The following is a 21,070-nucleotide window of genomic DNA, read 5'->3' on the forward strand; positions in this document are numbered from 1 at the left end:
AACTGCGACGTAAACCTCGGGTCTCGATCCGACACTATACTCTTTGGTACGCCGTGTAGCCACACTATCTCTTTGACATACAAGCGGGTCAACTTACCCAAAGAGTCGGTGTTATTAACAGGCAGAAAATGAGCACTCTTCGTTAACCGGTCCACAATCACCCAAACAGAATTCTTCCCACTAGGCGTTCTCGGCAAACCCACAACGAAGTCCATCGTGATGTCATCCCACTTCCACTCAGGAATAGGGAGGGGTTGGAGCATACCTGCAGGTCTCTGATGCTCGGCCTTTACCTGACGGCATGTGTGGAATTTCTCCACATATAAGGCAACGTCCTTCTTCATTCCGTCCCACCAGTAATTTTTCTTCAAGTCCCGATACATCTTTGTACTGCCGGGATGAACTGAATAAGGGGCCGCATGAGCTTCCGCCATGATCCGTTCTTTGAAATCTGAGTCCTTTGGGACCACTCTGCGATCTCGGAACCGAAGTATCCCATCATTATCCATGCTATAATGCAACGGCCCTCGAGATTTTCTGACTCTTTTCCTGATGTTCAGCAGCTTCGGATCCTTTCTTTGGAGAGTTTTCAATTCTTCAAAATCAGTTACCCGAATATCAAGAACTGAAGACAAGATCTCCACTTGTTGCGAACTCTCTATAATGAGCCTTCTCATCCCACAAAGCAACGACTCCAATTCTGACGGCTCGGCTTCATCTTCCAAGTGTGACTTCCGGCTCAAAGCATCAGCAACTATATTAGCCTTCCCCGGATGGTACTTGATCTCACACTGATAGTCACTGATTAGCTCCAGCCATCGCCTCTGCCTCATATTCAGATTTTTCTGGGAAAACAAATGCTTCAAGCTCTTGTGATCAGTAAATACCTCGCAAGCTTCCCCATACAAGAAGTGCCGCCAGATCTTAAGGGCAAAAACAATCGCAGCCAATTCTAGATCGTGCGTCGGATAATTCTTCTCGTGGTCCTTTAGCTGACGAGATGCATAAGCTACAACCCGTCCTTCCTGCATAAGGACACAACCCAAACCGAACTTAGACGCATCACTGAAGACTACGAATGGCTTATGCGGTTCTGGGAGTGCTAACACTGGTGTCGTTGTCAACCTGTTCTTTAATTCCTGGAAGCTTCTCTCACATTTCTCTGACCAAACAAATTCTGTATTGTTTCGAGTCAAAGCTGTGAGAGGTCCGGATAGGCGAGCAAAACCCTCTACAAATCTTCGGTAGTATCCGGCGAGCCCCAAGAAACTCCTGACCTCGCGCACTGTTGTCGGGCGCTGCCATGACAAAATGGCTTCTACCTTACTAGGATCAACAGCCACTCCGCCCCGGGAAATTACATGCCCAAGAAATTTAACTTCTTCCAACCAGAATTCACACTTGCTGAGCTTGGCGTATAGCTGGTGTTCTCTCAACCTCTCAAGTACCAGACTAAGATGATACACATGCTCTTCAACATCTCGGGAATAAATCAGTATATCATCAATAAACACTACCACAAAGGAATCCAAATAAGGTCGAAACACTCGATTCATCAAATCCATGAAAGCTGCAGGGGCATTAGCTAACCCAAACGGCATCACCTTAAATTCATAATGCCCATACCTCGACCTGAAAGCAGTTTTAGGCACATCCTGGTCTCTGATTCTCAGCTGGTAGTATCCCGACCTCAGATCAATCTTAGAGAACACGGCTGCTCCTTGAAGCTGATCAAACAAATCATCTATCCGAGGGAGAGGATATTTATTTTTGATAGTCACCTTGTTCAACTCCCGATAATCAATGCACATACGGAGGGTTCCATCTTTCTTTTTAACAAATAAAACTGGTGCACCCCACGGCGACGTACTAGGCTGAATAAATCCCTTCTCTACCAGTTCTTGCAATTGAGTCTTCAACTCTTTCAATTCAGCCGGTGCCATGCGATAAGGAGCTTTATGCACAGGAGCCGCTCCAGGTTCCAAGTCTATAACAAACTCCATCTCCCGAACAGGGGGTAGTCCGGGCAAGTCATCCACAAACACATTGGGGAATTCTTCCACAACTGGAATGTCTGCCAAAGACTTCTTCTCAGACGGCGTGGACACCATCTGAACCAAGAATGCATCCGCTCCCCATGCAATCTCTCTTCTTGCCTGAATCGCCGATATAATTATCGGTTTTTCTTTTAATCTACTCCCCACAAATTCCAGACAATCGCCATCTGGAAGCTGAAAGCTAATTATCCGACTTCTGCAATTAATACTCGCAGAATATCGGTATAGCCAATCCATCCCGAGGATGATATCAAAACCCAACAGCTTGAACACCACCAAATCAGCATCAAAGAATCTTCCCTCAAAATTTAACGGGCATCCCAAAGCAACCTTGGCACACCACATCATCTCACCATCGGGTAGAGCCACTACCATAGCCTTCGGCAACGGTTCCGTGACCAAATTACACACCCGTGCAAACGTGGAAGACACAAACGATTGTGAAGCACCGGAATCAAACAAAGTACAAGCATAAAACTCATACAAACGGACTCTTCCTGAACCAAACACATCAACCCATGAAATCCAAAAAGCAAAGAATAAACCACAAACACCAAAAATTAAATCCAACTTAAGATTAAATTAAACCATACCTGTAATTACTCCAGCATCATGGGTCACTGGTGCCTCATCATCCACCTCTCCGGGTGTGATAGCGTAAACCCGGGCTTGCACTGCTTGTCTCGGGTTGGTTCTTCCACCGTGTCTACCTCCACGGCTTCCTTGAACTTTGACGGAGCAATCCCGAGCGATATGTCCTACTTGGCCGCACCGGTAACACTGGAGTCTGCTACTCATCCGACACTCGCCCTCATGAGCTCTATTACAAGCTCCACAAATAGGCACCCGTCCTCCCATACGAACACCTGAGGACGTTTGAGGTTGAGTTCCGGTCCGCTGAACAAACTTCTGGGGCGAACCCGCGCTGCTTCCTTCACCAGAAAAACTCCGCCTCTTATGCCCTGGAGGGGAGCCCACACTCAGATTATTTTCCCGCTCCACGAGGGTGGCCACATCCACTAATTCCTGAAAAGTGGATATCCGATGGCTGACCATCATACGGCGTATGTCATGGCATAGCTCCTCCTGAAACCGATCTGCTCGCATCTCCTCTGTGGCGACAAGGTGAGGAGCAAATCGCTCAAGTTCGATGAACCTCTGAGCGTATTGTTCCACTGTCGCGCCCCCTTGGACCAGATTGGAGAACTTTCTTGCCTTTTGCTTCCTTACCGATGCGGGAAAGAAGCGGTCATTGAACTCCTTCTTGAAACGCTGCCAGGTCACCGCAGCGAAAGATCCCAGTTCAGCTTCCAACAACACCCTCTTGGTATCCCACCAATCAGAAGTGGTACCTTGCAAGAGATAGCTGGCGTAGAGTACTTGCTGTGCCTCAGTGCATCCTCACACCTCAAAGGTTTTCTCCAGATCTTTGATCCATTTTCCAGCCTGAAGTGGATCCTCATTTCCAGTGAAGTGTGGAGTCCTATGCGCCAGGAAGCGCTCATAGGTGCATCCAGCTTGCACCATGCTACTGGACCCTCCTGGATACATCCAAGGCCCTCTCTGATATGGCCAAGGACCTCCTGGTTGTGGCCAATACCCTCATTGTTGTGGACAAGGCCCTCCTGATGGTGGCCAGGGACCCTCTTGTTGTGGCCAAGGTCCTTGTTGTGGCCAAGGCCCTGCTTGTTGAGACCTCACACTCTGTTGCATAAATTTCGTCATCTGCCGTATTGCTTCGGCTATGGAGTCATCCCGAGAGGTATTGTCCCGTGGTTCCTGGGTAGATTTTCTTGGTCTCCCCATTTTCCTGCCACAACACCACTCTTGACCCTCCTTTAAGAAAACAAATAAAACCATCATAAAACCAACAAAAACAAAATCAACACCACACAGCAAGAAACAAAAGAAACCAGCTTGCAAAAACATAATTAAATAAATACAAACAAACAAACAAGCTCAAACAAATAAAACAACTGTACTTAACGTAATTTTTAAAACACAACTTTAAAAACATTCTGGTACTACCTACGGGACATGTGGTTTTACCCAGAGCCAAACCGCTCTGATACCACCTGTGACGCCCCCAAATCCCCACGCCCGAACACGGGAAAATCGAGACATCCGGATGGTGACAACCCGGGTCACCATCCTATCGACGGGTGCCAAGTGTGTGCAAAAGCAACATATGTGTACGAAGAAACACGCAGCGAATAACGAAAGTCATAACTAAGTACCAGAATTTTTCTTAACGTAATACAAGCTGTTTAAAACATACATAGATAAAATATTACAAAAATACAAATACAGTTTTAAACCAAACATAAAGCATAGCATCAGCAATCCGGCGGAGCCGCATCCTCGGGCTCAGCCTCCTCCTCTTCGTCCTCTAACTCTGCACCAAAAGTTACGGAACCAAAAATGGTACCGCAGGTAAGTAAAACCCAAACACTACTAGGTAAAAACACATAGAACTCAAACAATATGCATGAAACATGCCCAATGCATAAAACCCAAAAACATAATTTTCCACACACGCCAAAAATCCATTTGGCCCAAAAACACAAACTTTCTGAAAAACACGCCAAAAGTCACATTTGGCCTTTAACCGACTCAAACCATTATCCATATTATCCGTATGCACCATGACCTCCCCTAGGGGTCATCCGCACACCCTGGCTCCAGTGCCACACCGCAGAGTACCACCACGCATGTGACACCTAACGAGCGATGCCCAGTTCCGTGCCCCGCACGTTCGTAGCCAAGCATCCTCTAGCCCTCACCAGCGAAGGGCCACGGAGTCGGTGCGTAGAGCGATGCTCGGTTCCGCGCCCGGCGCGTTCGTAGCCAAGCAACCCCTAGCCCCCGCTCCCGTCGTCTAGCGACAACTCAGGGGACATCACTCAGTTTATTCTGCTCCCGAGTGACCAGAGGAGCTCCACCGGGATAATACCCCATCCCGGCTTGGGGTTGTGATACACACGCACCCGTAAGACCACTTACGCCAATACACAGGCTTTTCACACTATTTCACAAACACACGTGCATGCACCATGCAATGCCATAACAATGCATAATAAAATAATCCAACAACATAAATCAAGTAAACAGGCAACTCCGTCCTCCATCCATCCGACCCCCGAACTCCTCGGACTCAGTTCGGAATCAACCAACCAACAGATAAAATAATTGAATGAGCAATATATATTTAAATCTGAAAATAGAGTTTGGAAAATACTTACAGCGCTATATGGCAATTTTAGAAAACACGAGGCGTTGCAAATGGCGGCGAAAAAGCAACGTCACAGTGAAAATTCACTGTGGCCGCGGGTTGTGAAAAACCCACTTTTGAATGGGGACAAACTAGGGCTTGGGATTGATAGGGAATGGTCTAGGGATGGTTGTGAAGCTATTGGAAGTGGTGGTTGGCCGTGGGTGGCGGTGGAATCGCCGGAAATAGGCCGGATTTCCCAAAAAGGAAAGCTAGCTCGTAGGAGCTGTTCCGGTGGTCGTTGGAGGTCGGAAATAGGTGGGTTAGGACGGCAAGGGACCGGTGATGAAGTGGTGAAGAAATGGTGGCCGGAGGTGGAGCGACGGCGGCGGATCGGGGCAAAATCCGTGCAGCCTTTGGAGAGCTTTTCCGGCCAAACGGCCGGCCGGATGGGGGTGAAAATCGGTGGGGTGGTGCGCCGGAGGGAGACGAAGAGAATGGTGCCGGCGGTGAGCCACACGGTGGCCGGACGGCGGTACACTAGGGTTAAGAAGTTCCGACGTGAGGGAGAGAGAAGAGAGAGAGAGAGACCGGGGGGGCTCGACGCGGGGGAGAGGAAAAAAAGGAAAAAAAAAAAGAAAAGAAAGAAAAAAAAAGAAAAGAAAGGAAAAAGAAAGAAGGAAAAAGAAAAAGAAAAAAAGAAAAAGGAAAAAGAAGAGAAAAAGGAAAAGAGATGTAGGGAAAAGATGAGATCCAATCCTCATTCCGGGAAACAAAATTAAACCGCCAAAAAGAGATTAAAACCCACAAAACAACTAAAAGAAATAAAACACAACATCAATTAAATTAAAAACAATTATTTCAGCGAAAATACACTCAAAAGCGGGTCATCACAATATAATATATATATATATATATATATATAAAAGCTATTTTATGTTTGTAATACAAGTTATTGTATAAATTTAATTAATTATGTATTATGTAATATAACATTAATGTTAAATATCTATTTTCTAATTGTTATATAGATTATAGTCGACTATTCATATAGTTATAATTGAAGGAGTGAATGCACATCTACTTGAAACAATTATCAAATTAACTTTAATTGATTAACTATAATTCGTATAAATAATGCATATCCTAACGTAAGTGGAGAGTATTTCTTTTAATTAAGGACTTATATCATTAACCCTATACACAATATGGTTTCATTATACTAAATAAATGACAATGCATATTGTAATTTATAACCATTAATTATTACTTAATGCTCGCATATTATTATATTTTTGTAGTGTTTATATATGTACAATAACTTATATATTATAACTAAAAGCTTATATCATACGCTTCTAATACACTTATATATATATATATAATGGTTAAATTTATTGCATTTGTCTTATGTGTTACTTTTTTTTAATAAGTTAATTTATTTAATAAAAAAGTTATATCATAAGAATTTCTTAATCAAAACTAGTTGGTTAATAATTAATTTATTTTATGTAGGACTTTCAGTTTCAGCAATGATGTTGAAATATGATCTAATATTAGTGTAAAAAACATGTTAAAAGTTGGCGCTGTATATGTTAAGGCATGCTTGGGAAATTTGTTATTTTTATCCAATCCTCCTTCAAAGTATATATTTTAATTTTATTGCTGAAAATTTTATAAAAGCTTTTCTAGCTTCCTCCTTATAGCTAGCCATAATGAACTTCTGAAAATAGGATGGTTAGAACAAAATGTTAATATATATATATATATATAATTGTTAAAAAGATGAATAATCAAAAAATATTTAAATAATAAAAAGGATAAAATTCCAATTTCTTTTATAACTATTTACAATTCTATTTCAAATGGAAATTAATTATGAAAAAATAAAATTATTTTAATGAAGTGGCACGATTACATGATTAAATTGATTTATGTTAAAATAAGTTAGGTGCCCTTTAGATAGTAAGTTGAGATGAGATGAGTTGAGATAAGAATTGAAACTTAAATAAAATATTGTTAAAATATTATTTTTTAATATTATTATTATTTTGGGATTAAAAAAAGTTGAATTGTTTATTTTATTTTGTATATAAATTTGAAAAAGTTGTAATGATGAGATAAAATGAGATTAAACACTTCTTATATTCAAACGGAGCCTTATATAAAAAAAATTGTAACTATATTATTATTCTTTAAATAAAGTAGCATACTAGCATTTGAATATTGGCTTTGGATTAAAGGGCATGCTTGAGTAATGAGATAATACGAGAATTCTGTAAATAGTAATAAAACAGTTTGTGAATAGTAATGAAATGATTTGAATTAAGATTTTTATTGGATTTTTGAGAAATGAGTGAGAAACAATTGAATAAAAATATGATAAAGTTAAAATATTGTTTGGATTTTATTTTTGTTTCCAAATTTGAAAAAAAAGTTGTATTATTTTTTATGTTTTGTTTAAAAGTTTTCAAAAGTTATAATGATTACATAATGATTAAATGAAAAAGTTAAAAATTTAAAATTGAAAAATATTTTGTATTTGAGTAATATTTATGAAAAAATTATGATAAGTTTTGATATAAGATTTTCTCAACTCATCTCACTTCCCAAATATAGCCAAAATGTCATGTTATGAAAAATACCACACCCACACACAATGATAATGAGACAAATAATGAAATAAATGCAGAAACACAAGAATTAGGTGTGCACACACACATATGACACATCGTATTTAATGTGGTTCGACAAGTTGTCTATTTCCACAGAGTTACAGACAATTTTATTTCAAATGATATTACAATCACATACAGTGAGTTGCAAGAGAATCTTTCTACTCAAACAAATCTCAACTTTCTCTCTCTAGGTTTTTTTCTCTCTCAGAGTGCTCTCACCGTTTGTCTCTCACTATTCTCTCAATTTGATACATTATAAACATAAAATATAATATATATATATATATATATATATATATAGCAAATGGTGCTGGAAACCCTAATATGGAAAAATTTGCTCAAGTGGATGTCGAGCAAGCCTTGAGCGAAAACCAATCCAACATTGGCTGGAGTAGACTGTCAAGCGAGTCTCTAGCGAATTTTCTATCCAAGCTTCGCTCAAGCTAACTGTTAAGCACGTCTTGAGCAAACTAACTATTTGAGTTTTGCTAGAACAACAATTGAGCGACCAATCTGTCTACGCTTCTTCCAACTCACAAAACTAATCAGGCTCTATAACCCAACAATCTATTACTTGGAGAACGATTCTTCACATGCCAGCCTGTAACATCTAGACCCCAAAGTATGATTTTTTTTATTATTTATTTTTGTAATTTTGATTTATTTCATTATTATCTGTTTTTATTTTTACTTTTATTACTTCCATAATTTAACAATGGATCAAATTAAGAGGATATGTATTTCATTAGGACGTTTTCTTATCAACATAGTTAACTTTAATTTCGAGTTTGAATAGATTCCTAGATTAGAACTGTTGAACCCAAAGTTTCAAGTTTCGTGTAATTATATATCTACATATAGATTTTGATAATAACAAATGAATTCAAAGAATAAAGGAGTCTCAAGATCAAGTTATCCACACAATGGAGTTAAGCACATCAAGGAACCAAGTATGAGTAAGAAGAAAACAATTTCACATTAAAATCATAGAGTAATGCTGTAAATCTCTTAAAAATTTGAAATTAGGATTAAAGTTCAAAATTAATATTTTATCATAAAACATTAAAATACATTTTCCACATGTGCATGAATATTTTGAAAATTAAATTTGAAAATTTTGAAAGATAATTGATTGTCATCTTTCACATATGCATAACATGATTAAAGGTATGAACTTTGAAATATTAAAAATGATTGATTGTCATCTTTCACATGTGCATGTTTTATTTGAATATTTTCAAAAGTAATTGATACTTTTTTTGATTTATGCAAAAGGTAAATATTTTTGTTTGAAAAATTTGAAAAGTAAAGTGTGCTCCTTTTGTCATATGCAAAAAGTAAAAAGATTAGGTTTGAATTTTTTGAAAAGTAAAGTGTGCTCCTTTTGTTATATGCCAAAAGTAAAAGATTAGGTTTGAAATTTTTGAAAAATAAATAATGTTGTCTTTGACAATTGAAAAAGAAGAACTTTTTATTTGAATTTTTTGAAAAAGTGAATGATGTTACCTTTGACATGTGAATCTTTTTAAATTTGAATATGAAGTCTCATATGCCTATAAATAGATCATTTGAAAGCTTTACATTCACAACACTAAGAGCATACACCATTCATTCAAAGCTTTCATTCTCTCTTCTCTAAGCATTGAGTCTTAATTCTTATTCATTTTGAGAGAGATATATTTTGCACTATATTGTTCTTATTTCACTCATTGAGGAGTGTTTTTTGATAACCTACCCACTATCAGCTCTTGTATCAGTAAAAGGGTGTGAATAACCCTTGTGTGTATAGAAAGTATTCTACACATGGAATAGTTGAATCACCACTTGTAAGGTGATTGTAAGTGTAGAGGGTGTTCTACACGGATCCTTTGTAGCGGTGTTGTTCAAAGGTGTAATATATTTCTATCTCTACCTGAAGGAGGTTGAATAGTGAATTTGAGGATTCTCAAGGGGTAGTTTAAGCCGAGGACGTAGGCAGTGGGGTTGAACCTCATTAACATACTGAGTTTACTTCTCTCTTATCCTTGCTCTTTGTATTTATTGTTGTTTCGTATTTTGTTTATATTTTATATTGTATATTTGATTTATAATTATTATTTTTTTTAAATACAACTCAATTCACTCTCTCTTGTGTTAGTCATCTAGGCAACAAGAACCAACACTCAAATTCAAACTTTATCCAATCTCTAAATCACTCATGTACTTCCTCTTTTCCCTCTCTATAAAACCCACTAAACCCTCAGCAAAAACCAGGAAACTTTTACACACTAGCCAACATGGTAGCCATAACAGACAAAGCAAAACCCACCAAGAATAAAACAGTCCCTGTGTTTTCCCAGCCATTATTGACCACATCAGGGAAAGTCAAACCAACTCCTAGGCAACTTAGAAAGTGCCGACCAACTAAACCCCGACGAACCCATAGATTTTTGGTAAGCCCACGCCAAAATCTTCCCTCCCTTTCACTATTTTCGATTTGATCGCTTTTATCTCTTCCTCTCTCACAATTTTCTCTCGAAGCTTTCTCTCCAATTCTTTGCAAAATAAAAAGGGCCAAACAATAATTTTTTTTGGTATTTACGGTATCTGCCATCTAAAGTTGAGTCATATCGTTACTTTTCAAAATATAGAGTTGCTTTTAAGTCTTTTAGCCCCAATCAATTATACTCATGGGTGCCTTTTCAGTATTAACAGAAATTGCCACTAAAAAGCTGACCGTGTAACATTCTGTAAGAGACTTAAAACTTTTTAATATTTTTCAGCAAAAATGACCCTATTTCTTTTGGGATGGGCTGATTAGCATGGGCTTGTTTAATTTTTAGTTAAGTCAGCCACCTCTTATTTTAAATTGGGCTTGATTTACCACATTTCAAAAATTGTTTTAATGTTTTAAGTGGACTACTTTCTTTAATTAGGCCTTGGGCTTACTTATTTTTAAAGGATTTTAATCATATTTTAAAAATTATTCTTTGATATTATTTTTAGCATATTATTTTAGTTAATATTCTAACTGACCTTTAACTAGATTTTTATAAAATTATTAAGATATATGTTCAGTCAGAATATTAAGTAATATGATATGAGTTTTGAATAATATTATTATGTAATAATCTTAGGGTAATTAAATTATATCTATATATGATTTTTAAGTATTTAGAATGCTACGACACGTCTTTCTAGAAAAGTTAGTGACGATTAATGCCTCGTATATGTCACGAGCTATGATGCAAACTTGTGGAAGTAGTGCTAAGAAGTAATTAGTAAGATTATATAAATGCGTGTATACTGTAAATTTTCTAATGGTATATGATAATATGATATTTGTCTACGCTACGCTACGAGTTAAGTCAAGGTTAGATTCATTTCATGATTTTTGATGAATTATGATATTATGCTTATATGAATGATATTGTTGTTTGATGGAGTGAATGATTCTAAAATCACATGGAAGCCATGACATTTTCATGTAGTAATTTACGTCAAGTATGCCATATAATAAAATAACCAGATTATGTATGCCACATTCATGTAGTATCTAGATCATGTATGCCATGTTCATGTAGTGATTAAATCATATATGCTATGTAATGTCATGAAGTATTTAGATCAAGTATGTTATGTAAAGTTCATAATAGAACTCAAATCATGTATGCCATGGAATGTTTATGTTTAGATTATATTATGCCATGTACAAAAATATGCCATGTTATGCTATGCCATTTACAAGTATATGTCATGCTAGAAAAGTTTATGATATTAAATAAGTTCTCATGCATTAAAAAAGATAAGAGGTTTAAGGGTGATATGGACCTAAGTATGTTTACCACAAGCTATGTTAAGACGGTGCCACGGACCTAATCATGGTTCACCATATGTTAAATGAAATACGGACCTAAGTGTATTTCACTCTAAGTTATGTTAAGGGTGACAATGATCTAAGCGTGTTCATCACAAGTTATGTTAAGACAGTGCCATGGATCTAAGCGTGTTCACCACAAGCTATGTTAAGACGGTGCCACGGACCTAAGCGTGGTTCACCATATGTTAAGAGAAACGCGGACTTAAGCATGTTTCACTCCAAGTTATATTAAGGATGACATGGACCTAAGCGTGTTCATCACAAGCTATATTAAGGATGACACGGATCTAAGCGTGTTCATCACAAGATATGTTAAGGATGACATGGACCTAAACATGTTCATCACAAGTTATGTTAAAGATGACACGGACCTAAGCGTATTTATCACAAGTTATGTTAAGGGTGACAAGGACCTAAGCGTGTTTACCACAAGTTATGTCATGTGGTACCACGAACTCAAGCATGGTTCACCTTATGTTAACTGAAATACAGATTCAAACGTGTTTCACTCCATGTTATGACAAGTTATGGGGTGCCATGGACTCAAGTATGGCTCACCATAGAGTAAGTGAAAGACAAGATAAAAAATTAATTTATGCTTTCACGTCATTTTCCTCATCTTCATCACTTTCACTTTCATGAGGAATAGTTTTAAGTGCTAAACTCTTTTTTGACTTCCATTCTTCTTCTCCTCTTTTCAATGTGTACTAATGGGTGATAAGTGATCCAATGAGTTCATTCACTTCAAGTTTCTTGAGGTCTCTAGTTTCAAGAATCGTTGTCACTTTTGATTCCCAGCGTTTTGGTAGAGAGTTGAGAATTTTTCTTACTATCTCCACCTTATAATAAACTTCGCCAAGAGCTGTCAAGCTGTTTATAATGTTAGTAAAATGAGTGTGCATACTAGTAATAGATTCATCATCATTCATCTTAAACATTTCATATTCATGAGTAAGAATATAAATTTTTGATTCCTTGACTTGTGAAGTTCATTCATAAGTAACTTCCAAGTTATCCCAAATTTTTTTTGCCGTAGCGTAAATCATTATTCTATTAAATTCATTTACATTGAGAGTATTAAATAATAAATTCATAACGGTTAAATTCAAAATATAAAATTTATCGTCTTCACGATCAAACTCTTCTTCTTCCTTTTTGATCTTTACTCCATCAACTACTTTTGTTGGAATATAAGCTCCATTTACAATACATTTCCAGATTTCTCGACCTTGAGCCTGAAGGAATATTCTTATTCTAACTTTCCAGAATGAGTAATTGTCTCCACAAAATAGTGGAGGCCGACTGCTAGATTGAACTTCACCAAATAAAGCTGTAATGTTAGCCATAAGATCTTAACTCAAAAGATAGTTAATCTTATAACAGAGCTCTTATCTCTGATACCAATTGTTGCCCAGATAACTAACACAAGAGGGAGGGTGAATTGAGTTGTATTTAAAAAAAGTAATTATAAATCAAATATACAATATAAAATATAAAACAAATACGAAACAACAATAAATATAAAGAGTAGGCATAAGAGAAAAATAAACTCAGTATGTTAACGAGGTTCGGCCCTACTGTCTACGTCATTGCTTCAAGCTACCCCTTGAGGATTCTTAAATTCACTATTCAACCTCCTTTAGGTGGAGATAGAAACATATTACACCTTTAAACAACACTGCTACAAAGGATATATGTAGAACACCCTCTACACTTGCAATCACCTTAGACGTGGTGATTCAACTATTCCTTGTGTAGAATATTTTCTACACGCATAAGGGTTATACACACTATTTTATTGATACAGGAGCTAATAATGGATAGGTTATCAGAAAACACTCCTCAATGAGTGAAATAAGAATAATACAGCGCAAATTATATCTCTCTCAAAATGAAGAAAGATTAAGGCTCAATGTTTAAAGAAGAGAGAATGAAAGTTTTGAATGAATATTGTATGCTCTTGATGTTGTAAATGTGAATCTCTCAAATGATTTATTTATAGACATATGAGACTTCATGTTCAAATTTAAAAAGATTCACATGTCAAAGACAACATCATTCACTTTTTCAAAAAATTCAAATAAAACGTTCTTCTTTTTCAATTGTCAAAGACAATATCATTCATTTTTCAAAAACTTTAAACCTAATCTTTTACTTTTGGTATATGACAAAAGGAGCACACTTTACTTTTCAAAAAATTCAAACCTAATCTTTTTACTTTTTGCATATGACAAAATGAGCACACTTTGCTCTTCAAAGTTTTCAAACAAAAACATCTACATTTTGCATAAGTCAAAAAAAGTATCAATCACTTCTGAAAATATTCAAATAAAACATGCACATATGAAAGATGACAATCAATCATCTTTCATATTTTCAAAGTTCAAACTTTTAATTAAGGCATACACATGTGAAAGATGACAATCAATCATCTTTCAAAATTTTCAAATTTAATTTTCAAAATATTTATGTACATGTGGAAACTGTATTTTAATGCTTTATGATAAAATATTAATTTGAAGCCTTAATCCTAATTTTGAATTTTTAAGAGATTTACAACATTACTCTATGACTTTAATATAAACTTGTTCCTTTGTTGCTCATGCTTGTTTTCTTGAGGTACTTGATTCCATTGTATAGACAATTTGAGCTTGAGACTCTTTTATTATTTGAATTCATTTGTTATCATCAAAATCCATGTGTAGATGCATAATTATATAAAATTTGAAACCTTGGGTTCAACATATATGTTTGTTTGAAGAGTTTTTCAAAAATTAGGTCTATGCTAAATTATATTTTACGGTAAAATATACTATTTACTGAATATTTGACTCATTTTGTTTGTTTGTTTGTTTGTTCTCTTTTATGTTTAACTTTCACAGATGATAATTGTAAGGATGTAAAGTTGGAGGACTACGAGTAGATCTAGTGCAAGGCCTTAGTTTCTTTTATGATTTTTGGATAAAAAGTTACACGTAGGGTTAGTTTATGTTTTTACTTTACGTTTTCAGTTTTATGTTTTCAAAAATAGTTATGTTCAGTTTAATTAATGTTTTCAATAAATGAGATATTTGAGAATATGAATCTCTTTACCAAGTATTATAGTATGAACATGAGTAACATCTCTATCCTATGAAAATGGAGTGTTTCACAACCACTATTTTCAACATTAGCCTTGCCCTATCACCTCTATAGCTCACAGCTCCCATCTTCAAGCCAGAAGATGCAATAAAGCCCGACTTCAGTCTCTCATGTACATCACCCTCAATCAGCACATCTATTAGACGACTCACAACTCTTACTACATTGAGAATATATGGTCTTGAACGGACCCTGCAAACATCTGAGAACTTGTTGTTGAAGTCTCATTCTTCAATTTGGGCGACTAATTCCACCTCTTGCTGCTAACATTTTTTGTCTTCGATCGACATGCTCATATCCTATGTAGTCTTCACTTCCTCCCTTGAAGTCCAATCAGCAGCCTCTCAGCTAACTCCTACTTGCTCGATCTCCCGTTTCGTAATATTTCACCTTGGTACCATGGTTCATTACCTTCTGTCAACAAGATATTGTTCAAGGTAGGTGACCACTATGGAGGTCTGAACATCCTGCCAACTCTGCGAGCATCAACTATAAGTGTAGATGTCCCTAGAATAACATATACTCCTTCTTTATCTCTCACACCTCTACTCGCTTCGCACCTTGGTCTTGGGAGATTTCTCCATGCTTACATGAGGAACTACAAAGCCGACTCCCTTTTACTTCCTCTTCTTGTTCATGCGACCAAGCCTGCTCTGTTGCAACTTTACATTTACCTGCACATTACTGGACCCTAATGTTAAATACGAAGTGTCAATCTTCTTACCATGCATCAAGACCAACGCACCCTTCGTGACCTTCTATGCTCCTCTAGAAAACACTACTGTATGACCGTTGTCGTTAAGTTGTCCTATAAAGATCATGCTTTTCTTCAGATTTGGAACATGTTTGACTTGCTACAAAGTCCATGAGCTCCTGTTCAGAAGTGCGATGCGCAAATCGCCCACTCCAACTATATCTTGTGCCTCTCCACCAACTGTGTACATCTTCCCAAAATCACTAGCAACATAGTTATGCATGATTTCTCGATGTGAAGTGCTTTGAAACAAAGCCCCTGAATCCATCATCCAATCATCAACCAGATTGTGCACTGTAAGAAATATAGCATCCTGTATTTTCTTAGCCACTGAGTTCACAACGTCATCCTTGGTCTATTTCTAATTTTGACAGTCTCTTTTAATGAGGTTTGACTTGCCACAATTTCAACAAGTGATCTATTGCCCAGATCTCGACTTGTTCCTACTCATATTCTTGGACTTGATGGGTCCTCGACACTGATTGTCAACATTCAAGGCCAAATCAGTACCAGAAAACTCCCTAGAGTCTTTCATGTGTACTTTCTCAGTAAGAATCATGTCACGCACGTCATCATAATTCAATTCTATTTTTTTGGTGGAATTACTTATCGCCATCCTTATGGCCTTTCAACTATTTATCAATGATGCCAATAGAATCAACGTTCTAATCTGATCATCAAACTCAATCTTTATAAAAGACAATTGATTTGTGGTTGTATTAAGTCATTCAAATGTGGGGCAACAGACGTACCTTCTAACATTTCAGATTGAACAATTTTTTCATCATATGCACTTTGTTATTCGCCGATGGTTTTTCATACATACCCAACAAAGTCACCATGAGATCTACTGTAGTTCTTTCCTTAATAACATTGTGCGCTAGTGATTTGGACATGGTGAGCTAAATAACCCCATAATCCATCTAACAAATTCCAACTAGCATCATCCATACACTCCATCTTTTGTCCCAATAAAGGAAGATGGAGCTTCTTCCTATAAAGATAATTCTCAATCTGCATTCTCTAGTACCCCAAGTTTATACTGTCAAACTTCTCGATTCCAACCTTCATTATGTCTCCTGCCATCATCCTCCCTTCAATCTTGAACCTGGGCTCTTAATACCAGTTGTTGTGAAAATTAGCACACCCACACAACGATAACATGACAGACAATGAAAAAAATGTAAAAACACAAGAATCAAGCACATGAACACACAATATTTAACATGGTTTGGCAACGTGCCTACATCTATAGAGTTTTAGGAAATTTTATTCAAGACGATATTACAATCACACAAAGTGAGTTACAAGAGTTTCACTCTACTTACACAAATCTCAACTCACTCTCTCTGAAGATTTTTCTCTCTCAAGAGTACTCTACACCGTTTGCCTCTCACGATTCTCTCAATTTATTATGAACATAAAATATAACATATATATATATATATATATAGCAAAAGGCACTGGAAACCCTAATTTGGGCAAAAATAGGGTTATTCACTAGAGTGGGTGTTGAGTGTGCCGCGTGCAAATAGCCAATCCAATATTAGCTCAGGTGAATGTCGAGCGAAACTCGAGTAAACTTTTTGTCCAAACATTGCTCAAGCCATTAAGTGTTAAGGACGTCTCAAGTGAACAATCTGTTTTGACGACTTCCAGGTCCCAAAACCAATTAGACTCCATAGCCCAACATGTTAGTGTCTTGAAAAATAGAAAAGCTCAAATAGATGGGGAAAAAAAATGGCTAGCAAACAAGTCGCGAATGCTCATGGTCAAGGGACCAATCCTAGGCTATCAATCGTAGACCATAAGCTGGGCCAGGCCACCATGATGACCTCAGGTCCATACCTCATCCGAAGGGCAAGGGAAAAAAATGATGAAATGAATAAAGGATAACAAGAGCACATGGTGAATGCACGATGAAAATGTGGGTGTGGGTCGCTGCAAAGGAGCCAAGAGAGAAAGAAAAAGACACTAGAAATGATTACATGAAGGTGGTCCGGCCAAGTCCCTTTATATGTGGATATGTGTGATTGTGTGGTGTGAAGTTCAAATCAAGCGAAACCAATTAAAGGCATTCGTTGTATCCTAATTGGGATATGCATTACTTCTTGCCAACTCATGAAACCAAACCAAACCAACTGGTCACGCATATATATGCAATAGCTTTGCTTTGGAGTATAAACCGTACTGGGGATGGGTGTGTCCCATTTGGTTGTATGTACGTATTTGTGTGTTCAGGGACAAAACTTATATGCAGTGGCCGGCCATGGCTTGGGTCGAGTAAGCCGCTTGATCAAATTAAAAAAAAAAATCATCACAAAATTGATTTTTAAAGATTTTTTAAAAAATATAAATTCTATATATATATACACACACACACACCATCAATCATTACATGATGTAAATGGCCTGCCAATGTCCATCTGCGATAAAATTATTTATTTGATTTAGATAAAATTACAAGATCAACGTCATACAAGATTTGACTTCAGTTGTTGGAATTGAATTCGTTGGAGGTAAAGCATATATCCCATAATAAAATATAAGGAACATGTTCCTTATCCAACGAATCTAGTTCTAACAAAAACTAGATTTGAGTTAATCCGAATTGTTTTTCCCTATGTTTCAAAAATGTTATTTTATAATAGCCTTTTTTATGTACTAATTACTAGCTACTTGTTAATAATTACTATCTTTGCATCAATTCACATTTTCACATAAGATTCTAAAAGCAATAATATTTCTTAAAGTTTGTATGAAGTACAAAAATCTATTATTATTACCATAATCATCATTACAATTTCCTTCCATGTGCATTTACAATTTTGCGAACAACACCCTCACGTTTTTTATATATAGAAAGAAATTTCTGGTGAATATATGGAGTGTACGTACTAATACTCATTACAAAAATACTATAATTATAGGACCCTTCGTGAAGGAGCTGGTCTTCTCTCACCAGTGCTATACACGATAACGTGCATGCCAAGAGCTTTTACATTAATATTCAAAAGACATCCCACGTGCAAGAGTTTTTTTTTTTTCAAAACTAAATTGATTGGAGAAAGGGAAATGCTTATGCTACCGCTGGAACATTTTATTTTTTGGACCTTTGCTTAATAATTAAGTAAATATTTTTTAATATTATTGTGAATTTTTTAAAAAATATATTTAAAAATATTAAAAAAATACATATTACAACTAGCGGTAGCCGTAGGGCTACCCTTGGAGAAATGCTTTAATGATAAATGAGTTTTATAAAAATAAACTTACAAATTAATATAAATTAATGTGATACGTCATATTATAAAATTAATTTTATTATATATAAAATAGATCCAACGCATCACATCATATATGAAGTTGAAATTACATTAATTTATATATTTATTTTTATAAAATTTTTTTATGGCGGTAATACTTTCATATTAATAATATTGATTAAATGATAATAAATAATATTTACTTTAAGAAATTAATAACAGGATTCGCCCGTATATTTTGTGTATATATAATATACGAATGGCTCACATGGGACGGCTACATTTTTCTGCTTTAAGATTGCTTACAGAAGTATGAGATCTGCCAGGTCATGAGAAGTTCGGTTACTGGCTGCACGTGTACAGCGTGTATAGTTGGGTTAGTTTTAACTTTTTGGTTGGCTTGAAAGCCTTCATCTCCGCCGTAGTCCTTGTAGAATGGCGCGACAGTTTTCTAACCGTCAGATTATTCGTACGACCTACGGCCTGACGCGCTTTGTTACATTCGGATTAATCCACAAATTTACCACTTGAAAATAAGTTTTGCAAGAAAGTAGGTTATACCACTAGAGTAAAAATGGAATACAGATATCATCCTGTCACAAGACAATTTCCAATTGTTTGATCCACTTTAGCTTTCACATGTTATTTGCAATCGACTTAACTTATAAAGAACGTTTGGATTGTAAATTAATGTAACTCAATTATAAATTAATGGGAAGATTAAATTAATTAAGGAGGAGCGCCACATGATGATGATAACAAAGAGAAGAAATTAATGTATTATTATTATTATTTCTTTTTATAAGCCAGCTACGAAAACCAAAAGCGAGTTTTTTTAATCAAGCTAAGGAACCGGCCGACGCATGGGGGCTCTATATATCCCCACTGACCGACGTTGCAGTCTATATATCCCACTGACATACGTTGCAGTTTCTCTTACACAATTAATAGCAGTTCCATAACTGATCCCTCTCTCTCCCTCTCGTTCAGTCCAGGCCTTTCAATTTTTCTCTTCCACAAACAGTAACCCAAAAATGGCAGATGAAGGCACTGCTACCTGCATAGACATCATCTTGGCCATAATCTTGCCTCCTCTTGGTGTCTTTCTCAAGTTTGGTTGCCAGGTCAGGATCTTTCTTTTCAACTCTTTGACGTCCTACTATAAATATTTCGTGTGTTGTGTATGTATGTGTATATATATGTATATAGTCATATATTGATTAGATGATTAAAGTGTTGATGCCATGTTTTCATGGGGGTGATTCAGGTGGAGTTTTGGATCTGTTTGCTGCTGACCATCTTGGGGTATATCCCTGGGATTATTTATGCCGTCTATGCCATCACCAAGAAGTGAACTTGATTTTTCTTGTAAGCAGTATATATACATCTCTCTCCCTCAGTACGTACTCTGATCCCCTGATCTCGCGCCTCGGTTGTGTTCGATTTTCATTTTCTCTTTCCAATTTCCTTCTAGCTTTCTTAATTGTTATTGTTCTTCTGTTTACTTAGTGATTATCATAGATATTCAATGCATAAACTGGTCAGTTCAATTTCTCTTGTCGTTTATACTGAGAGATTGTAACTAGCATGATTAATATATACTTGATGCATTTTGAAGGACAGTATGTAAAACAAAACGAGATAGTGGTCCCAATAGAAGGCCTTATATTTTATAGACAGCGCTTGACCTTGACGTGACCTGCACTAGCATATGTTTTTCATCCTAATAAATTAATAATTATGACTAATTATGAATGATATTAATCGTGCTGGTTTTTGGACAGGTGGAGGTGTACGTGAAATAATTAAGCGCATCCATGCCTTTCCGTTTCTGATTTGGAGTTCGTTTATTTGTAGCCACAATGGATCATAGACGTACAGTTGAATCTTCGTTCAGTGTGTCAAAGTGTTGAATTGTCCCCTTTTTTTTTTTTTTTTTTTTTTTTTGTCCCCTAAATCTAGATCGCTATGGTTTTTCGTTTTCTTTGTATCTGCTGCATGTAAAGGTATGGAAGATTTGTTTTGTGATGAATTAAGACGATGGTAACGGTACTGGATGATCTTAAAACATATTCTTATATATGTTAATGTGATTCTGTTTTTA

General features: G+C 36.4%; 1 protein-coding gene across 2 annotated transcripts; it reads left to right on the top strand.

The window, feature by feature from the left end:
- Positions 1 to 19,810: 19,810 nt before the first annotated feature.
- LOC122295782 (hydrophobic protein LTI6B-like) lies at positions 19,811 to 21,070 on the top strand. 2 transcript variants are annotated; one of them, XM_043105046.1, is made up of 3 exons: positions 19,811 to 20,090; positions 20,234 to 20,334; positions 20,751 to 21,070. In XM_043105046.1, the coding sequence occupies exons 1-2, from the start codon at positions 20,001 to 20,003 to the stop codon at positions 20,318 to 20,320; spliced, it is 177 nt and encodes a 58-aa protein (XP_042960980.1). In that variant the 5' UTR covers positions 19,811 to 20,000; the 3' UTR covers positions 20,321 to 20,334; positions 20,751 to 21,070. The 2 variants fall into 2 exon arrangements, with proteins under 2 accessions (XP_042960980.1, XP_042960972.1); XM_043105038.1 differs by having other exon boundaries at positions 19,821 to 20,090; positions 20,234 to 20,365.

Source organism: Carya illinoinensis, chromosome 2, assembly GCF_018687715.1.
Source record: "Carya illinoinensis cultivar Pawnee chromosome 2, C.illinoinensisPawnee_v1, whole genome shotgun sequence".
Taxonomy (NCBI): domain Eukaryota; kingdom Viridiplantae; phylum Streptophyta; class Magnoliopsida; order Fagales; family Juglandaceae; genus Carya; species Carya illinoinensis.

Excerpts from the sequence above, each read along its gene's own strand:
- LOC122295782 (XM_043105046.1), top strand. The coding sequence starts at position 20,001 with ATGGCAGATGAAGGCACTGCTACCTGCATAGACATCATCTTGGCCATA. Across the intron at positions 20,091-20,233 it reads TTCTCAAGTTTGGTTGCCAG|GTGGAGTTTTGGATCTGTTT; the intron begins GTCAGGATCTTT and ends GGGGTGATTCAG.